Source organism: Grus americana, chromosome 23 (assembly GCF_028858705.1).
Source record: "Grus americana isolate bGruAme1 chromosome 23, bGruAme1.mat, whole genome shotgun sequence".
In the NCBI taxonomy this organism is placed as follows: Eukaryota; Metazoa; Chordata; class Aves; order Gruiformes; family Gruidae; genus Grus; species Grus americana.
In genome coordinates this window covers 2,939,122-2,960,024 of record NC_072874.1, presented here as the reverse complement: position 1 = coordinate 2,960,024, position 20,903 = coordinate 2,939,122, and the positions used below count along the sequence as shown (strand labels likewise).

General features: G+C 45.0%; 2 protein-coding genes and 1 long non-coding RNA gene across 4 annotated transcripts; 1 reads left to right on the top strand and 2 right to left on the bottom strand.

The window, feature by feature from the left end:
* Positions 1-881: 881 nt before the first annotated feature.
* LOC129195869 (uncharacterized) lies at positions 882-4,170 on the bottom strand. The gene is made up of 3 exons (XR_008573984.1): positions 4,048-4,170; positions 3,655-3,741; positions 882-2,259 (listed from the first exon to the last, which is right to left on the bottom strand). It is a non-coding gene; the product is annotated as an uncharacterized LOC129195869 (long non-coding RNA).
* Positions 4,171-4,318: 148 nt separating this feature from the next.
* Positions 4,319-16,517, top strand: GNL2 (G protein nucleolar 2). Of its 2 annotated transcripts, XM_054802467.1 has the most exons (16): positions 4,319-4,515; positions 4,600-4,684; positions 5,899-5,993; positions 6,491-6,630; positions 7,741-7,925; positions 8,412-8,478; positions 10,026-10,184; positions 10,750-10,863; positions 11,641-11,769; positions 12,473-12,577; positions 12,688-12,846; positions 12,994-13,101; positions 13,448-13,878; positions 14,565-14,644; positions 15,363-15,463; positions 16,337-16,517. In XM_054802467.1, exons 1-16 carry the CDS (start codon positions 4,452-4,454, stop codon positions 16,484-16,486), a joined length of 2,172 nt encoding a protein of 723 aa, XP_054658442.1. In that variant the 5' UTR covers positions 4,319-4,451; the 3' UTR covers positions 16,487-16,517. The 2 variants fall into 2 exon arrangements, with proteins under 2 accessions (XP_054658442.1, XP_054658443.1); XM_054802468.1 differs by lacking the exon at positions 10,750-10,863 and having other exon boundaries at positions 4,336-4,515.
* On the bottom strand, positions 16,209-20,889 carry DNALI1 (dynein axonemal light intermediate chain 1). Its single transcript, XM_054802469.1, has 6 exons — positions 20,771-20,889; positions 20,593-20,696; positions 20,345-20,514; positions 19,442-19,620; positions 19,003-19,167; positions 16,209-17,473 (listed from the first exon to the last, which is right to left on the bottom strand). Exons 1-6 carry the CDS (start codon positions 20,849-20,851, stop codon positions 17,438-17,440), a joined length of 735 nt encoding a protein of 244 aa, XP_054658444.1. The 5' UTR covers positions 20,852-20,889; the 3' UTR covers positions 16,209-17,437.
* Between the last annotated feature and the right edge of the window lie 14 nt (positions 20,890-20,903).

Here is a 20,903-nt window from a genome sequence, read left to right as displayed (position 1 = left end):
AAATGGGTTCGCTGAACAAGCTTTGTTTGCTTTATTCACCAAAACTGGAGTCAAATCCCAATGGATCAAAAATGTCTAGAAAGAAAGAGCCTCCCCCAAGTAACTTCTGCCTACCGTCCCGAAGCCAAATGTACCTACATGGATCACAGGGTGGAAACGTTGCTGCTCCGGCTTCTGCGCATATTTGTGCACTGAACTTCCATCACCTAGTTGCTGAACTGGAGAAATAGTTGCTAGACCTATAGACAGACAGACCCTTGTCCGAAACTCCGTTGCATAGAAAACATCTTCATTTTTGCTGGTGAACAAACTGGGGTTTATTCACTGGACTGAATTCTACTCAAAATCTGCAGTTTCCAGGCAGCTTACTTAGCTTTTGGGTAATTCATCCCATGTAATGGGGAACAAAGGGCAAAGAATAACATATTAACAGCTTACAGTCGTGGGTTTGGAACTGTTTAATTTCTATCTCATTTGCTGAGATTTAGGAGCTAAAGCAGACAAATTTCACCAAACACAGGTTGGTTGTATTATGTTCTTATCCTCTCTGTGTAATATAAATCTGTATTTTTCGTCAGCTACAGTCAAGTTAAATGTGTGCACACATACTCCTCAAACAATAATTTACTAGCTCTCTACCCCATGGAGATGGAGGCAATGTATATACTTTTTAGTTCATGTTTATGTTAAAATGATTTCTCACTCAGAAGAAATCTTAGCTTTGATTAAAGGAAATAGAGTAGGATGGTGAAACAGGTTATCCCAAATACTATTATTTGGATTACATTGTCTAAGAACATTAAAAGGGGTATTTTATATGTATTTAGAGATTTTATTAAATCAATAGACTTCACAGAGAGAGGTTAGGTATAATATTTTTTAAAAAACTCTATTAAAGTCACAGAAATACCAGCTGCATTTAACCAGTCGCCATAAATAAATCACGCCAATGGCATTTATACACGATAATATATTACACCCAACTGAATGCCAAACCATAGTTTAGATGGAGCTGCTTGCCAGAATCTCCACGATATTTGAAGAGCAGCAGGATCTGTTAGCAGCAGGTAGAAAACATGTTGTTACTTACAGCACAAGCTAAAACGCCTGGTTAGAACCTCATCATTCACCACTGAAACAGCCTGCAAAAGGCCACGGCAAATCCTGCGACGCGCAAGGCTAACACACACGGTGCAGCACGTGCAGCTTTCCAGAAAAGCAGTCACTTCTCATGACTATCAAAATGAAATCACAAAAGTAAAACATTTCTATGTAAATGCTTTAGCTTCCAGATTGCTAGTAAACACTTAATTCCAACGAGAGAGATCTGCAGCGCTGGCGTAACTTCAAAGTGTAAAGCAGAGGGCTCTGCACGCCTGCGAGAACTGCGCGGGACCGAGCACGCCGCTAGCTCTGAAGGCTCCATCCTGCTGGGCACAGCGCAGCCTGCGCTCTCAAAGCCCTTTTCACCTTTTTGCCTTTTTTGATAGCCTTCAACTTTCTCCTCCCCCTGGCTTCCCCCTAGTGCTTTCAGTGGCCATTTTGGGAACTTTGAGTCCAAGGCCTCGATATCTGGGATCGGGATCGCTGCTGGTTTTTCTCTTAAGGAGCCGTCAAACCTGGAGCCTTTTCCGAGGAGCCCTGCCTCCCACTCTTGTAAGCTGTATCCCTGAAAACCTATTCCTGAGGAACTGAGTTGGGAAAACTACTGTCGTGATAAACCATCCGCAGTATCTTCTGGCAGTGCTTGGAACTGATTTTGAAGGCTAGCTACGAAACCCATTTCTGTCCTTGTGCCCTGCAGGGAACCGCTGCAACAAGGAGAGAAAGATGGCTGATGTGGCTTTTATCCTATTAAATAAAACAAAGTAGCTCAATACCACACTGAAAAAGTGCTCTGAGTACAAGTCCGGTCTTGTTCTGAAATCTTGGAAATCTATTTTTCCTTCATTTAATTGACAAAATCTGTAGATCGTACAAGGAAGACAGTCCCTGCCAAAAATCAAACATCACTAGTTTTTAATAATACAATGGGAATAACCCCTTAGAACATATGTAATTACGGCAATGAGTCATTCTGATGGCATCACATAACCACATTCACTGGGATTTTGACAAGGAAGAGGCCACATAAAATTTGAAATTATTTCATTTCAGCAGTGATCAGGCCAGCCGTGTCCATGAACTGAGGCCGTTTGGCAGACCCGACAGCCTGGCAGCTCTCACTCCCCTCCGATACGCAGAATGGACAACATCCCACTGCAACCAATTTAAAAAGAGGAAGAAAAACAAGTTAAAAATTGAAACAGGAGGATGCATCAATAGCAAATGAAAAATGAGTTTAGTAGAGTAAAACGTGTTATCAGATACACAAGTGCAACAACCACAGCTACAGAGATACTGCGAGGTAAGTACTGTTAGCCCCAGCAATGTACTTTTGGTCAGGAAAAACTTGAGGTTGGGGAGCGCAGCTGAAAGGATGAATTTATTCCCATTTGGCTGCAATTCCCCTATGTTAGCAGTATAATCTCTTCTTATGATGGAAAATAGAGGATTGTAGCCCACTCCGATTTGGGTGACAGGGCTCACTATAAGCAAGGCTGGGGAGAGAGTGCTGAGACACTCGTTACAGCTTTCAACGTGGGAATTCAACAACTAACTTGGAGGCTTTACCAATAAAAGTTCTCCACGACATAACCTCATGTCTAAAGCTAGCTATTTCTATTCTTTCACAGAAAGAGACAGCAATTTTCTGGATGCACTCCAAGCTATCTTGCTAACAATAAAAAGAGTGTTTTCTTAAGGAAAAGGAAGAAAGAGTGGGGGAGAACAGAGCAAGTATTACTCAACTATTTAGTCTAAAAATTTGAAAATCAAAAGGATCTTCTGACAGATTCATATCAACTCTAATAGAAAACACACTTGTCCTGGGAAAACTCTTCTGCATGAGCCTCAAGTCTGATAGCTTAAACAATTATCTACAATTTGGAATTAATTTTTATACCCACATCAATGTGTATTTTTTAAATGCCCAAGGCATAGATAATTCTATTAAGAGAAAAAACAGAAATCGTAGGCTTAACCAAAACAGACTGAAGATTCGAGACCGCCATCTTACAAAACGTCCCACAAGTCTTGACTCATTAGGACGTTGTTGTACAACAGGGACTATGCACTACCTAACAGCAAAACGCTGAAAATCATTAAAAGAACAAAATCTCAGCAGCTCTGTTATTGTTCTGATTTAGAAGAGCATTAGCAGAACTAGAAGGAAATTGAACTAGCCGGGAATACTCTGCTGCTAATGAGTATTTAGAAACGATGGGCCAGACCTTCGTTTTGGGGAATGATTCCCCAACATGCTGAGCAGTTTGGCCCCAGCCCAACCTCTGGTATAAATTAACACCGTTTCAGTGGAGCTTTCTTAATTCCCCCAAGGTGAGGATCTTTCCAATTTCTGTTAAAATCTGGCACTAACACAAATGTAGGCTTAGTCTTTAGACATATAATTTGCCTAAATTTGATTTAAGTTTCCGCACTGTCCATGCAATTCTTTACATTCATATAAAAAGGCCAGTGTTATGATTTCTAATTTTAAAGAGCCGTTGCCAGTAACCCAGAAGACCCGGCCCTGCGTGCCTATAAACGCCTCACCGACGCTGCCCCGCGCGTAAGGGTGCTGTGCAGGGCTCCACCAGCATCCCCCACCGACCGGCCCGCTTGCTGACCGCACGCATTCATCTGCAAATGGAAATAAGCATTAATGCCAAGCTCCCAAATGATTCCATTATGTTCCTGTGAACAAACAACGTTGCACAAACAATGAGGGCTCCTCTGCCAGCTCCCTCCTTATTTCGGCCTTCTCTTCCCTCGACACGGCTCGCGGTCCCCCCGCCGCCCAGCGCGGCAGCCCCGTCCGGGACGGCAGCGTCCCACCCTTCGCCCGCCCGCAGGCCGCGCTCCGGGGCAGGAGCCCTCCCGCAAAGCCCGGCCTAGCACAGCCCGCCCCGGTGGGCCCCACGGGCCGCCGCCCCTCTTGCCGCGCACCGCGGGCGGGTCATGGCGGACGCGGCGGCGTGGCCCCGAGCTGGGGAGGCCCCGGGAAGCCCCGCGGGCACGGCGGGCCGGGAGGAACCGGGAGGGACCGGGAGGGACTGGGAGGGACCGGGGCGGGGGGGGGGGTGTATCGGGGAGGCGGGGCCGGGCCAGCCCCACGCGTTGCCATGGCGACCGAGGGCAGCCCACACGTGCTTGTCACAGCAACCTCGTGCGCCTGCGCAGCCGGAGGAGTGACTCAGCGGAAATACGTCATGCCGCTGACCCCCACGCCGGAAGTGCTTGTGTCGCCGTTTCCTGTCCGGTGTGGCGCGTGTGGCGGAGCGGCCTCTCGGCTGTCCCCGGTCCGGCTGTGAGCGCTGTCCCGCCCCGCGCAGGGGGCTCCGCTCAGCAGGATGGTGAAGCCACGCTACAAGGGTCGCAGCACCATCAACCCCTCCCGCGCCAGCACCAATCCCGGTACGTGTGGGGGCCGCAGGCCAGGCTGTACCGGGCTGTACCGGACCGTACCGGGCCCGACCTGACGCTGTCTTGTCTCCTCAGATCGCGTGGGGGGCGCGGGAGGAAACAACATGCGGGACCGAGCCACCATCCGGCGCCTCAACATGTACCGGCAAAAGGAACGGAGGTGAGCGCGGCTCGGGCAGCGGGGGGGCCCGGCCTGGCCGCGCCGCCGTTACCGGTGCTGCGGGGCGCCGGCGGCTCCGTGCGCCCGCCCGGGCGGAGGCGTTGGGTGGTTTCCCGCGGGGCCGGGATCCCGCCGGGCACGCCAGCGAGCGGTTGCCGGTAAACGCGCGGCGGGTAACGCTGCCGGGGCTCGCCGGGGCCTTGCGGCGCGGGAAGCGCTTGGTGCGGTGCAACAGAGAGGCCTCCGGGGCCAGCGCGTTCAGCTGCACAGCAGAGCAGGGCCGCGCTGAGGGCAGCCGGTCTCGCTCCGTCTGATAGCAAAACGCCGGTTTATCGGTGCGGAGCCGCTCCCCGGTGTGTGTCTGTGCCAGCAGGAGCTGGGAAGCCTGATCCTGAGCTCCAAACGGGCTGCCATGGGTATCAGGGAAAAGGGCTGGAAAAGATGTGATGCAGAACAGCTGATCAGTGAGCTCACCAGTGTGTCATGAGCCCCAAAATGCCCAGAATTCCTTTTTTTCCAACAACAGCAGGACTCAAAAACTCCCCTCAAAATGTCTGAAGAGCGTGACTCCCACACGGCTCCTTCGCCGAGAGACACCACGTCCGTCTGCCTGAGACTGGCTGTGGAGCAGCCTTCACCTTGTAAACATGCGGCTCTGCCACGTTGTAGATGCCGCGGGGGTTTCTGAGAATCCTGGTTCACATTAGCAGTTTTGTTCTGTTTTGCCAATTTTCTCTTTGTTTTGAGAGCTGACTGGGGAATATGTATTTTTAAACATTTATAAATGTAAGCTAAGTCTGAACTTGGAAATTATCTTATGATGAGTGTTCTGCACCAGCTGATGGGTGGAGCTGATAAAAAATTTCCACGTGAGCTCGTGAGAGAAGGAAGTGGTGGTGAGTAGGAGATTGTCCTTTGGTGCTTTTTGCACGCTGGTCAGCCGTTCCTGCTTTGACACGAGCAGCCTTAGTGAAGAGTCTGGTCAAGCTGGGGTGAAACTTAGTGTGTACACTGGCTGATGTCACTTCTGTTCCAGCGCTTGGGTTGATTACCCTTTACAGGCGGTACTGTCTCTGGTAACAATCTCAGGGCACCAGTTCTAGATGAAGGGTCTTTCTGGATTTTGTGGATGTACTTCTGGTCTAGAGGACAAAAGTGCTGGAGTGGTGTGTGCTGCCCTTGTGTATTTACGCGTGTTCTTATTTTCCACTTAGAAACAAACATGGTAAAGTGATTAAGCCTCTACAGTACCAGTCAACAGTGGCACCAGGCACAGTTGCAAGAGTGGAACCAAATATTAAATGGTTTGGTGAGTGTTTTTTCAACTTTCAGGCTCAGCAAGCTTAAAAACTGTTGAACTTTGCGTGTTTGGAAGGTGTTTATTTCAGAATTGTGGTCTCGGAGCTGTGAGGGACAGACGCTGAACTGGAGGTGAAGGACCCTCACCATGGGCTCACATTTTGCATGTACTTGTGCTTTGGGTGTTTGCTTTCTACCCACTCCTCTGAAGTGTGGTTATTTTGTCTCTTTTGGTTGTTTTCTGGGGTTTGCCAATGCGTATGTATGTTGTAGCCCATGTACATAAAGTGTCCTGGGGATACTTTTAAAATTTTCTTTAAATGATGGGAAAGAAAGGGATTGGCTTATTTATGTTAATTTGGGGTTTGTCTCAAGTAAAATCCTGTAACTTTTGCCACTGGTATTTTTGATTCCAGATGGAGCGTTCATATTTTGTTAGCATACCTGGGGTCTTTGAAGCAGTTGAGATGAGGAATGGTCAGGTGCAATATTTATTTTTATATGCAGGAAATACTCGTGTGATCAAGCAATCATCCCTACAGAAATTTCAAGAAGAGATGGAAACTGTTATGAAAGATCCTTACAGAGTGGTCATGAAGCAAAGAAAGTTGCCCATGTCCCTTTTCTATGATCGGATTAAACCACATGTGAGTTTGATTCATCTGTGCAGGGTGAAGGATGGCTTATGTGCACAGAGGTGTCATGAGTGTTATCTGCAGGCAATCACACTGTCTCTGATCAGCCTGGTGAATTGTGTTCTGGAAGCATTGGGGGGGGCAATTAGAGCTGATGACTTGGGGAGGGACGTTTTTGAGAGCCCCTCACTGTGGACATGGAAAGTGAAGGCAAAGAAACAGTGTATTACTTCCCTATAGCTTGTGAGAAGATCTATTATTTATTAGAAATTCTCACTTTCTGATAGGAAACTTACCCTAAAATATCCCAGGTTAGAGTACCAGCTTAGGATAACCGTAGCAGCTTGCCACCTTCTGTTCTAATGCTTCTAATAGCTCATGTGACAGAGGAACCTTTTCTAAGGATGCTTCACCCTGCAAACAGTCTCATGTGATGAGTTTGAACTGAAATATGTGCTTTTTATCTTGGGTCAGAAATTCTTGTGTGTGCAGCCTTCATTTCTAGTACATCAAGTTTTAGTTATTACCAGGTTTCTTCCATGACGTCTGAACTACCGTTTTGGACTCTTGCTGGCTATTTTTTCATGTGGAAATGTTTCAGTTTATGTCATAAAAATGTTACCTAAATTAAGGAAAAAGTTACAAGAAACTAAAATGTGCATTACAAAACCAAATTACTTCTTTCAGCAATGAATTGTATGCCAGTCCAAGAAAAGCTGGCATTCATTACAGGCTTTAAAATCTACAGTTTTGATTGTAATTATCCCTGACAAAAACTCTGCAAATTTGGCGAGATTTGTGCACTTGTTAGAAAAATAAGAAGTGATCAAACATAGCAGCTAAATTTCCGTCATTGTATCTTTAATTACATTTGACATCATTTATGGTGAAAGAACTGAAGCATAGTTCTTTGGCAAGTGCAGTGTGTTTTGTTGCTTATTAAATACCCATTCTTATGTTTCTCAAAGATTAAGCTGGAAAACTCAAACATTGTTAGGAAAGTGCCTGTGACTCCTGTCACAGGTTGCAGAGTTGCATTGAACTAAGGTCTTGTTTGCTGCGTGTCATGAGAGATAGAAAAAACAATGTTTGTGGGTTTTTTACCAACCTGTTTTTCCTTAGACCTCCAGAGTTCACATTCTTGACACAGAAACGTTTGAAACAACATTTGGCCCCAAATCACAGAGGAAAAGACCAAATCTTTCTGCAAGTGATGTGCAGTCTCTGGTGGAGAATGCTGAAGCCTCATCAGGGTCTTATGATCAGGGCAAGGACCGAGACCTGGTGACAGAAGACACTGGTGTAAGGTAAGTAGAAAGGAGAAATGATTCGTTGTTTACATTTCTAAAAAGACAGCTTTATTTTTAAAGAAGTACCTAGTACATCCATCAATGCTGTTACTGTATGAGGAGGAAGGAAAGTGAAATTAGCTGAATTTGGGATTTTGTTGATCCTGTTTTGTCCCTATGTATTTAACCAAACTGCTACTTCTGTGAGACCCCTCTGTCTTTATTCATAATTCGTTTTCTGTTGCATGTCAGAACATCTCCAGAGTCACGTTTTGGGTTAGATAGGGAACTGTGCAGTGGGCAGGTAGAAATCTTTGAAAGAGTGCATGTTTGTAGGATCTTTCTGAAATGAGTAGACTGAAGGCAGAGGACGGGGAGAACAGCTAAATCCCACCTGTCTATTTCTTGGGCTTCATCTTCTCTTCTGTCTCTAAATGGCTTTAGAGAAGACAACATTGTAACCTGTTATTGTGGCAGCTGATGTCTCTGGTGATCTACTTCCAGGGATGAAGCACAAGAGGAAATATATAAGAAGGGACAGTCCAAAAGAATCTGGGGTGAGCTCTACAAGGTAAGCAATGGTTATAGTTTTAACAGTCATGCCTATCTTTCAGCCTTTACAAAGGCAGGTGCTTCAGCACAGCATTGGAAATCCTATACGGCAATAGTCAGAAAAGCTCTGAAAACCATTTATTCCTCTGTTAGGGAAGCTTTGATACAACTGAGTTTGCTGTAAAGTTTCTTAGAAACATCAAGACAGTGAATTTCTTCATGCAGAGTTTTCCTGAGTTTGTCATTCCCTTGTCTGCTTTCCTGTCAGCCTAGTTGAACTGACTGACTTGAAACCATACACCCATACTTTTTCTGGTACTGCAAACAGAAAAAGCCAGCTGTAGAAGAGAGCAGAAGTTCTCTGCCTGACTGAGCTTGATTCTTGAGCTCTTGTCCCACTGGAACAAACGTCCTTAAAATACATGATCATAGAATCATAGAATGGTTTGGGTTGGAAGGGACCTTAAAGATCATCTAGTTCCAACCCCCCTGCTGCGGGCAGGGACACCCTCCGCTAGACCACGTTGCCCAAAGCCTCATCCAGCCTGGTCTTAAACACTTCCAGGGATGGGGCATCCACACCTCTTTGGGTGTTCCAGTACCTCACCACGCTAACAGTAAAGAATTTCTTTCTAACATCTAATCTAAATCGACCCTCCTTCAGCTAGAGATGGACTGGCCTTGTGACTGGTATTAGCTTCTCTTAGATTCCTGGGGCTTCACCACAAACCAGCCAGTCAGGGGCCATTAAGTTCTTTAGGCTAAAAACATCTGACCTGTTGATAGGGTCGTCTTTGGAAGGCTCTGGCCCTCAGCTCCCTGTGAGTCACCTTGACTGCTAGAGGAGTGGAGACTGAGAGTGAATTAGGGTTGTAAGAGCAGTTTGCGTGCTCTCAGTGACTGTCAGGTGTGAAAATGCTTTACTTTTTGCTCTGAATTTCTGAATGTAGCTTAAAACCTTTTCATTTATATCTAAAAGCGCTGGGAATGATAGAGCAAAACAGATTTCAGTAAGACACTGCCAAAAATGCAGGAAATAGCTGTGAAACAAATTCACTTGGCTTGAAGCAAGTCATAAAATGACAGCTCCCTGCTGTAGATGCTTAGTGGACTAACAGCAGGTTCCTACTTGGTTGTGTGTTTCATATTGATCCAGAAAACATACTTTATGTTCTGATCCTTTATGAAATGGCAGAATTGAATTGCTGCAGAATGGATGGCAAACATTGTTTTTGTCTACCGAAGCAATTAATTGTCCCGTTTAGGTGCAGTATTTTCTTTTCCAAGTGCTACAAGCATCTTCCTGGTGCATAAGAACAGGTAAAAGCTATTCAGCTGTCCAGCCTGAATCTGGAGGGGACTTAGGAGAAGAGAGAGTGGAGGATCGATGGATTTTAGTCTGACCTTTACTAGTCTATGGGGAAGTACTAGCTGTTCGTGAAGTATATAAGGTTTTTAAATTAATGATGCAGTTTAGAAAATGACTAGTTTTCACTTTGGAGGTATAGGTGTCTTGCTTTTTGTGAAATCCTTTCCTTTTCTGTGATTTTTTTCCCCCCCCGGCAGGTGATAGACTCATCAGATGTTGTCGTCCAAGTTCTGGATGCCAGGGATCCCATGGGTACTCGCTCCCCTCACGTGGAATCTTATCTTAAAAAGGAGAAGCACTGGAAACATCTCATTTTTGTCCTGAACAAATGTGATCTTGTTCCTACCTGGGCTACTGTAAGCACAGTCTTGCCTGTTCTTCCTTGGGCCTTCTTTGTTCCTTTTGTAGCCTCTGCTTTAATTCTGTTGCCAGTCCTCATGCTGGCCTCAAAGGGCATCGTGTAACTGGGTCAATGGGAACTCTCTGCTTGCCTGCTATAAAAGTAACAATTACGATGTAGATCTGTCCAAGTTTGGCTGAGTTGAGCAACACTCACCAGCCACAAATTCTCTACTTCCTCTGTCTGGATTTAACAGTTCAGCTGATGTCTCCAGAGTCTGCTAAATGTTAGTGCGCTTAAGATCCATATCCACCACAGCTGGTTTGCTTTATATTGTTAAACTAATTAGTTTTAGCTAGCAGTGAAGGCGTTTTTGGGAAATTGTTTCTTTTATAAAAACAATACTCAGTGCTTTTAGCTGTTGGGTTGGTGAAATGCTTCAAAGGTTCTTCCATAGCAATTTTCATAGACAGTTGCATTTGTGACCCAAGTGAAGATGCTGCGTACTTCTGCTTATAAGGAGACTGTTTCACCACCTCCGCGGCACAGGATCCCTAACCGAGTAATGTTTTCCCCTGTAGAAGCGCTGGGTTGCTGTCCTTTCCCAGGAGTATCCGACGCTTGCTTTTCATGCCAGCCTCACAAACCCTTTTGGCAAAGGTGCTTTCATACAGCTTTTAAGGCAGTTTGGAAAGGTACAGAACGGTTTTGGGGATTTGTATTGTTGTTTGGGAGGTGGGGGGCTTAGCGTGGAGTCTTTTGTTTCGTTAGCAAACGTTTGGGGTTCAGGACACTTCCCCCTGGCCATTCTGTCAGCAAACAACTCCATCAATAAAGCTCCCTTCTCTGGAGAGAAAATTAAAAATATTCCTTCAAATACGTTCAAAGCGTTTGTCAAACTGAGGATATCCGGAAAGAGTGGGTTTGACCATCAGTCCCTGGCCTAGATTTCTTGTAGACAGAGTATCCCACTGACACTCGTAGGTCTCACGTGAACGTGTAGAAGAAACACCTGTTCATGTCCTGCATGTATGCGTATTCTATTTGGGTATTCCCCTTTCAAATGTCTTCGTTCTTCCAGGAAAGGCACTTTCTGTTGTCTTTAGTTACTGTCTTTTCAAGCCACATCTGTATTCTGTCTCCAGGTACTGTCTGTATTTGCTTGGTTTCTCAACCTAAATGGTTTCTAAATAAGGCATTCACAAGTAATTTTAGAGCAACCAGGAACACAAGGGGTTCATCTTTCTTTTTAAGTAGCAAATATTTTCTCCAGAGTTCTGGGATGGCAAGTTGGTTGTACTCTTACACATTTCTCCTGATGGAAAAGAGATGATCTTGTTTTTTGTTGTGGTACTTTGGAGTCCCCTTTTCCTTCCAGTATAGTGAGAACAGTAGCTGCTCAAATGGTCAGAACTGTAGTAATAATTCTGTCTTTCTCTGAGGTGTTAAAAAGATGTATTATTTCTCAACAGTTACACTCTGACAAGAAACAGATCAGTGTGGGTTTCATTGGTTATCCAAATGTTGGCAAAAGCTCAGTGATCAATACACTACGGTCTAAGAAGGTCTGCAATGTGGCCCCTATTGCAGGTGAAACAAAGGTAAGAAGAGATCCCTACATTAAAGATAAAAATTAATTATGTAAGTGCATTGTCAAAGGCAGAATTAACATAAAATGAGTTCAATGACATTTTCAAGTCTAGCACTTGAGTGGTATAGTCTGTGTGACCCTGAGTCTGAGGGGTGCCTGATCGAGAGTCATTGCTCTGAAGCACTGCTGCTGGATGCGTTCCTGGGTTCCCACTCAGATCTGAATGCTCAGCTGCCCCGACTCAATGTCTGTGCTTTCCCGAATCAAATGGTTGGGTATATCTGTGCTGTCAGGCTCTGTTAGTACTGGTTTTCTAACTCCCTTCTTCAAGAATGTGACAGTAAACAAGAAGGCAAAGTTAACAGGAATCTTCTTTGCTAGCCTGTTCCTTTTACTCCTAAATATCACTAAAGTTAAGGATCATGGAGGAAGAAAACCACAGAATATCGAGGTTTGTCATGAATGTAGTTTCCGCACCTCGCTCCTGTGAGTTAGCAGTTTGATGCAAAGCCGTAGGGGTAGCATAGGCCGATGCAGGAGGAAGGTGCAATACATCTTGCTAGCTGCTGACAATGTCAAGTTAGATTCTGTTTCTGTGTGTTCACACCAAGTTCCTAAGGTGACTGCTGTTTGTTAGAACTGTGCATTTAAAAAGCAGAAGAGAGGGCTGTCTGTGGAAGGAGGTAACATGGGGAAGTATTGATCTCTTTCAGGTGTGGCAATACATTACCTTGATGCGGCGGATTTTTCTCATCGACTGCCCGGGTGTAGTTTATCCATCTGGAGACACAGAAACAGACATTGTGCTGAAGGGAGTGGTATGTATCGGCACTAAATGCTGGAAAATCTTTGCTGTTGTCAATATGATGGGTTCAAAGAAATGAATGCATGCTTTCCAAAGGGTTGATATTCCGCCATTCGTTTTCAGGTTCAAGTTGAAAAGATTAAGAGCCCTGAAGATCATATTAGTGCCGTGCTAGAAAGAGCCAAACCAGAGTACATAAGAAAGACGTACAAAATTGATTCCTGGGAGGATACAGAAGACTTCCTTGAGAAACTTGCTTCTAGGACTGGAAAACTGCTAAAGGTGTGACAACTTCCTGCATTTGCAGGCGGGAAGAGTATGTGGCCTGTTACTGAACATGGGAAATATGAATGTTTCTGTTGCTGACAGGTAATAGAAAGGTGGCATGTCCTGCAAATGTGGGCATAAATTATTACTGGGTTCTTTCAGGGTGGTGAGCCTGACTTGCAAACTGTGAGCAAGATGGTTCTCAACGACTGGCAGAGGGGCAGAATTCCATTCTTTGTGAAGCCACCGAATGCAGAAGCAGGTCCCCAGGTGAGAATGTGATGCTTGTGCCTCTTCTTACATACTATTCAGTTTTCCTAATATTTGCTGTTGGTTTTCCCAGAGTGCCACATAACTTGGGTAGTGCATGTCTTGGGTTCTGCCCAAGTCTGCTGCTTCAGGTGACGCTCACTTGAATTTGGTGAGGACCAGGTAGCAATGTTGTTTACAGAGACATCTGGGCCATTTTACAATCGCCTGACTACCAGAAATGTCAGTAATTGTCACATCGTTAGCCTGTCATCTCCCGCTTTTTCGAAAGAGATGAAACAGAAATTGCTCTTGGAGATGGTGGGCCAGACTGTGGATAATATATCCCTTACGCTCTTTCTTGTAGCCTCCTGCATTGGAAGTAGCTGTGACATCAAGCCAAGATAATAATGAGGAGAAAATCTCTGAATCTGTAGCATCAAGTGTGGAGCCAGCAGAAGAGAATAATAACATGGACACTGAAATTAAGCAACTCATGTCACACGTTCGGCAGAACTTTGGGAGGATTAATGTGGCACCTCAGTTCTCAGAAGAAGACCTGGTTCCTGTAGATGTGCCAGGCTTTGATGAGGAGAGTGATTCTTCTGGAGACGAGGAGCAGGAAGAGGAGAAAGAGGAAAATGAGCAACAGCAAGGTTCAGTAGAGGAGGAGTCGCAGCTGGCTGTACCGGGTGCCAGGGAGAGCTCCAAGGCAGTTCTTAAGGCTTTGGAGGACAAGATTGCAAAATACAAAAAATTTCTGGATAAAGCCAAAGCCAAGAGATTCTCAGCAATCAGGTATCTAAATCTGTTCAGTGGCTCAAATATTTTGCAGGGGGGAAAAGGGTTAATGTGATTCTGCTGTACTTTCACTCCATTCGTGACTTGCTTAACTGGTTCCTCTGTGTTGCTGCACACAAGTTGCCACAGAGTGGCTAGCTTAGCCATAAATATTTGAACTTTGGCTAAGCAGCAGTTTGTTTTTGAAAGATTATTCCAAGAAGTCCTATTTACCAGCATAACTAAAAACGTTCTCACTTTTGGAAAGCTGCCTCTTAAGCTACGGGCTAGAAATCTGTTGGTATTCTGGGTAGCAATATTGCATCCTTGGAGCTCTCCTTGATGTTGGGCTCTTTCTTGAGCAGTACCAAGGCTGATGTCCTTCCTACCTGGGTCTGCCAGCTGGGTCTTCACCTGTGTACAAGAGTATCCTAGCTCATACAGCAAGTCCAGTTTTAGCAAAGCTCATCCACCAGCTTTGTGAGGACTGAGATTTCAAGGCCAAGTGTTATATTCTGTCACTTTGTGCAGTGCACATGCCCAATAACTCAAGAGACAAGATTACCCTAATATGTTTATTGGGTGTAAAGGCTGTGGCTTTGCTGCTGACAGGCTACTGGGATCTACTGGAGACTGATCAGTTCCCAGAGATGGTTACATTTTGTCTTACAATGTTCTCTCAATGCTTATTTTATCTTTTGTAGAATCCCTAAGCAGCTGAGTGAAAAAGTGTTTGCAAAATCCATGCAGAAGTCTGAAGAACCCAAAGAAACTGAAGATGAAGGTAAAACCGATAGATGTTCTTATTCTACGTTTGGAAATCCTGTAAGCAAGAAAAGAGAGGGAGTTAGGGGGAGAAGCAGTCGTTAGTTCCCGATTGCAAATTCTTTTTCCCCTAAAGCTACTTAAATCTTTCCATAGCTGGAAAGGGCTGCCTGGTCACCTTGCTGTAGCCTTTCTGTGGAACACCTGTCTCTATAGTGAGATGTGTACCACTACTAGCAAATGAAGGTAAAGTGGAGACAAATGTTGTGTTTCCAAAAGAATGGTGCTATGGGCAGATTGCAGTCTGAGCAACTTCCGTTCCACATGGTGTAATACTACACAGAAGGGAGTGGAAGGGTTTTATGACATTATAAAAGCACAGAGCTACTTCAGGCCGTAGGTTTTACTGTGGTGACTTCAAGAGTCTGTGGCTTCAGTTTGCATAGTAAGTTTGATTAAAGGCAAAATCATGTGGGAGAACACTATTCTGACAAGACTATGAAATTCTTCTGGACTTGCACAGGGCTGTAAGCAATCTGCTTCTGAAGAGCAGCCCTCATAGCAACAGCGGGTGATTCTCTGGTACGGAACGTGCGTGTTGTTTTGGTAGAAGCTGTTAAAGTACGGCCAAAGGAATGCTTTGCTGAAGTAGATGGGACAGTGACCCCAATCTTAAGTTCTGCAAACAGATGGGTGGTTTGGAAGATGCCCGAGTATGTGATCTCTGCTGTTTGCAGGCAGCACAGAGAAGAAAAGAAAACGGAAAGCAGAAGAGGAAGATGATGAGGATGATGACCATTTGGATAAACAGCCTTGCAAGAAACTTACATCCAAAGAAGTAAGTGTGATTATTTTTTTTTTTTTTTTTTTTTAGTGAAACAAACGTATAGAGTATAGAGCTGGCATTTTTATACAAAGATTGCCCTATCACTTAGGAGCTTTGAGACTGGGCACTAGTGGGAAGGGGAGAGCACAGGGAAGTAGCCGCCGTAGGGAGGATGTGAGGGCAGGGTGACTTGCTGCAGACGTGACATTACAGCTGAGCGTGACCCGTATCAGGGTCCAGCAGGTAACCACAACAGGAAGTGTCTGTGGGTAACTGTTGTGCTTGCAGCCTTAGCTTGCCCACTGGTGCTGTTGAGAGCAGGGGTCTAAATGCTGCGAGATGGGAGAATCTGGGGTTGGATGGGCAAGGGTCAGTGCTGTCCTAGTCTGTCTTCAAAGAGAGCTGCTGCTGCTTTCTGTTCATGTTAGTCAAGTCTAAACAGTTCTTCTACAACAACTTAATTACCGAGTGAAACAGTCTGTTCATAGGGCTTTGAAGGTGATTTGTAAGCAAACTTGTGCAGCAAGGGCTTTTTGGAGCTTTGCTGTGTGCTGAGGGGAGCGAGGACTGAATTTGTTTTATGAATGTTCTGTCGCATCTTTCGTTAAAGACCTCTTAGGTCACTGTGCATGTCAGGTTGCTTCTTGTATCTCATTTACTACTTTTGTAAAGATGAAAGCACGTCTTCCTTTGTAGTATTTTAAGAGCGTGAGTGGGTGGATTCCATAGAGATGTCCATATACTCACACCAGTAATGTTTTGTTTGAAATTATTTATTTTACTTAAGACATGTGGAATGCAAAGTGAACAACACTTGAAAGAATGCAAACAAATTCAGGCTAAGGACACTGTGGATTTGCTAATGTGTTTTGTGTGTATTTGCAGAGAAGACGAGCTGAGAGGCAGCAGCGCTCCAAGAAAGTTGGAGTCCGGTATTATGAAACTCACAACGTGAAAAATAAGAATAAGAACAAGAAAAAAACTGGCTTGGAGGGACAAAGATCAAAGCACAAAAAATACAAACATAAGCAATAACTGCTTATTCTATTAAATTTTACATAAAACAGCTCTAGTATGCAGTGGCTTTTTTTAATATAAAACTTGTCGTTCCCATTCAAAGCCTAGTTTGACTTGTCTGTCTTGTTCCCAGGAGTAGCATCTCACTCTTTGTTTCTGCATCATCTGAAAGTTCTTTATGCAACTGGAGATCATGGTATTTCCACATCACCATCTAAGGCCAGTAAACACTGGCTTGGCAAATCATATCCCGAAGTGTTACTCAGTGGTGGGGGTTTGCTAGGGTTTTTCTGGAAACTAGCTTTGTGGAGTTCTTCATATGACTACAGTGGATTATCTTTCCTGTGCCAGCTTGCTGTGTATGACCGGCTGGTTACACAGGTACCTCAAAGGTTTCATTTGCTTCCACTCGGAAGTGATGTGTGGAACGGTTCATTAGAAATAACCACGTAGAGAGCTCATTCCGGGTTACTGCTAACGGTTCCGACAAGGGATTTTGATGTACAGTTAACACCAACTTGCACGTACTCAAGGGACTACCCTCCAAACACCAGTCCAAGAATTACCTGCAATTTGATTCTTTGAATGTGGCTTATATTTATTGTAGACACTTTGCATATTGTTTCTGAATTTTCTACAACATTTTCAAAGTAATAATGTTAGAGATGCTTGCATATAAAAATGTTTGTTAGTTTACTGCTTTGAAGGTCATCTAGCACACTACCACCAGGCAAGTCCCAGACAGGTTCACTAATCAGGGAGCTGAACGCTAAGATGGCATTGAAAGTAATTAATGAAGCTCTTGAATTTCAACTCTTCAAGAGAAAAAGAAAGAATACAATTATGCTGCCTTCAGTTACCGGTAAGTGAAAATTCAAGATTGTTTTATGAAGACAAATCTTTGTCACTAATTGCAAACTTCTTGCTCTGACAGCGCTTCTGAACACTGCCTGGAGGACAACAAGAAATCTACTTATTTGGTGCAATGATGCTTTCAAGTTGGGCCTGAAAAACAAATGAGACAGTAAGTCAAATTAGATTCAACCTAAAAAATAAACCCACATTGCTGCAAAGTGATAAATTGTCTGTTAGATATTCAAAGCGAGGAGCTGAGGGATGCTGCAATACTTCAAGAGAAGCAGGCCAGGGCTTTTTTTCCCTAGCTATCCCATTCCTTACTACATGTTTTATAAATTAGCTTTTCATTCTTGGCATACACACTTGTTGCATTCTGAGAAGAAAAGAGTTGGCCTTGGTTCCATACAATGAAAGACTTGTTTTATAATGTAAAGTATTGAAGAGGAAATTAAATAAAAGCTGTTGAAACAGTGGTCTGAATTCTCTGATTTCAGGCTGGACTGTGTTAGCTAAATTAAATATTTGGCTCTCAAGCATTTGGAACACAAACTGACTCTGGGACAAAAGTAGCTGGGAACAGGGAGTTTTTCAGTTACCGAGACAACTTGACGCCCAATTAGTAGATTGATCGGAGAGCTACCCGTGCTTAGGGGGCATGTAGAGCAGGAAGCTTCCCGGGCCCTTAGCTTGTCCTCTTCCTAGAGTGGCCATCAAAATAAACTACAGCAGTGGTATATACGCAGCTGCTAAAGTACTTGTACTTTAAGGGAGAAACACGGATTCAGTGGCAACACACATTTGATCTAACAGTTATTCCATTTTGTGCCCTAAAACACTTCAAGATGGCCTGAAGACAGTAGTAGTTTAGAAGGGAGAAACTGTAGGAACAGTGAAGAGAAGGAAAGCAGCTCAGTGTAAAGGAAATACTTCTGGCTACAGCTGAATTTACATTTAATGTTGTTTACGGCAACATTTTTTTCTTTACTCAAAAGACGTTGGTGCTTTTCCTTTCCAAAGCAAAGTAATGAGCAGAAGCTCTGTTTTTACCAAAGCAGCATGCATAAAATTACTCCTGCAATTACACAATTGTTTTTATTAGGTAATATTTAATGTTAAATGGTGTGTCTTGTTATCAGGGAGTCAACTTTAATGGCCAACAGCAAAGAAACAAAACATTGTAATTTGCCTTCTCTGGATTTTCTGTTTAGTAGCTGGGAAGAGGTGCTATTTCTTCTAACCTTACGATCAAGTTATGCAGAAATAGATTCCTGGGGTATCAGTGAAGTCTTGAAGCCTCTGCAGTTGGGGCTCAGCTGCATGCGTCTGCTCCTCTCCAGCTGACTATAACAATTTATCATTTTCTGAACAAATTCTGATCTCCCCCTGGTAAATGTGCGTATGACTAGAATTCAGTTAATCTGACCTGCTGTTTGCATTTTGCACTAGTAATGACCAATTACTGAGCGAGGAAGTAGAAAATGCAAAAACACTGTTTTCCCATTTCATTGAGAATTTAAAGAAAGTGGAACATGAGTACAAATGCATCATAAATGTAACACTTCTAAAACTAGAAGGAGAAAGTTATTTTCATATCTTTCTAATTACAAATTGAGACATTTTACCATTCCTGTTTGGAATTGCATTTGGTTTTGGTTTGTTTTGGGTTTTTTACTAACCTTCAGCTGTTGATTCGTTCTCTTCAGGAACTGAACCTCTTCGGTGTGTTTCTTCTCTTCTATCTGTCGCTTCTCATTTTCACGTTTTTCAATAGCTTCACACTTAGCTTTCTGTTCACTCACTTGTCTTTCCAACTCCTGCTTTTCCTCTTCCAGCTCTGCAATCTTGGAAAAGAGTACAGATCTCCCAAGTTTTGTTAATAATCGGTTTTCAGTTAAGATGGGACAAAGCTGTACATTGTACAGCCTTTAGAGTGTTCCAGATATAATAGCAGATAATTTATGAAGTGCAATTAAGCCCTAGGAAAACAGTAAGGCAGGTATTTTGATGATCTTTACTGCCATCCAGTGGAAACAGAAACAACTGATTTCATATAGAAGTTTATATGTAACATTCTTGTGCAGAAAACTACATTATGGGGCTAACAGCCCACCTTACCCTTTTTTCCATGTCAGATTTGCCTTGCTCAGCTTGTAGTGCTTTCCGCATGCCAAACGCAACACTGCTCTCGTACAACGTCTGATAAGCCGCAATTGTCATTTGGATTTCATCCCTGACTCGAAGCAGCAACAGCCCTCGCTCTGCACAGTTAATTGTAGTTTCACGGATCAGTTCGTCTTTAAAGAAAGGGTACAACAATCTAGTTAGAGCAGCTACTGTGCTGTGTTTACCTGGGAATGCTGGATACACACAGGAGCCAGAGCTTGTTGTCTCTTACCCGTTCTCTGCACCATGGATTTACTAGAGAGAGTCATAATTCTTTTTTTTGTTTTTCTTGTTGTTACATGACAGCTATAGCATCAAGTGTTAGCAAATAAAAGTGGAGTGGTGGTATAGAAACTATGGTAATGGTGGTGCTCATCCACTAAAGCTGTAACAGCCAAGACTTAAAAATTTGTAATGATTTTTTGCAGTTATTGGGAAGCCTCTAGGAGAGCCAAGAAGAATTGTGCTCAAATGAACGGCCTTTGGAAGACCAATACCGTGTCCTCAGAGTGTGTAAGAGTGCTTAACAGTTATACGGGGGTTTAAGTTATTTTAAGTTAACTGTTGGGGTTAAGTACAACTAAAAGAATTTGAAGCTCCTTTGCATATTTTACATCTGTGTAGGCGCAGCTTTACAACGTGCCTTTTGAGCGTCGGCTTTGAGCAGAGCAGGACCCTGTAACTGCTCTAACAGCCGACAGCTTCAGGTGGGGGGGTCTGTGGTCTGCGAGCGCTGCAGGGTTGGGGGAGGCAAACGTACTGCGCCAGCCGGAGGAGCCACCCCCCCCAGCACCCACGGGCCCTGGGGCCAGGGGCTGGAAGGGGGCCGAGCTGTTGGCGGGTTCGGGCACTGACCAAAGCACTGTGCGTAGAGCTCCCTGCGCACGGGGCAGATGCCGGTCTCCCGCGCTTGCCGCTGCCGCAGCCGCAGGTCCAGCTGCTCCTGCAGGTGCACGACCTCCAGGCGGGTGCTGGGCGCGCTGGACACCTCCTGCACCCACCGCTGGTTCTCCTCCTCCCACTCCCTGCCACGAGAAGCACCGGGCGTTACGGGAGGGCCCGGCCGGGTGCTGCCAGGCGCGGGCGGCCCCCTCCCCGCTCACCGCGGCGGCAGGATGGCGTTGAGGAGCTCCTGCGGTGGCTTCGCGGCCTCGGCGGCGGTCGCAGTCCGGGGCGGCGGCGGCGGGGTCCCCTTCAGCGGGCGGGCCTGCGGAGAGAGCGGAGCGCGGTAGGTGCGGGCGGCGGGCGGCGCGCAGGCCGCGGGCGTCCGGTCCCGCTCACCCCGGGGGAGCGCTTCTCCGTGCGGCGGCTGACGAGCACCGGCGGGTTGTACCGCAGCAGCGAGTCCGGCGGCGGGATCATGGCGGACGCGGCCGGTGTCGCCAAGGCGACGGCGCCGGACGCGGCGCGAGGG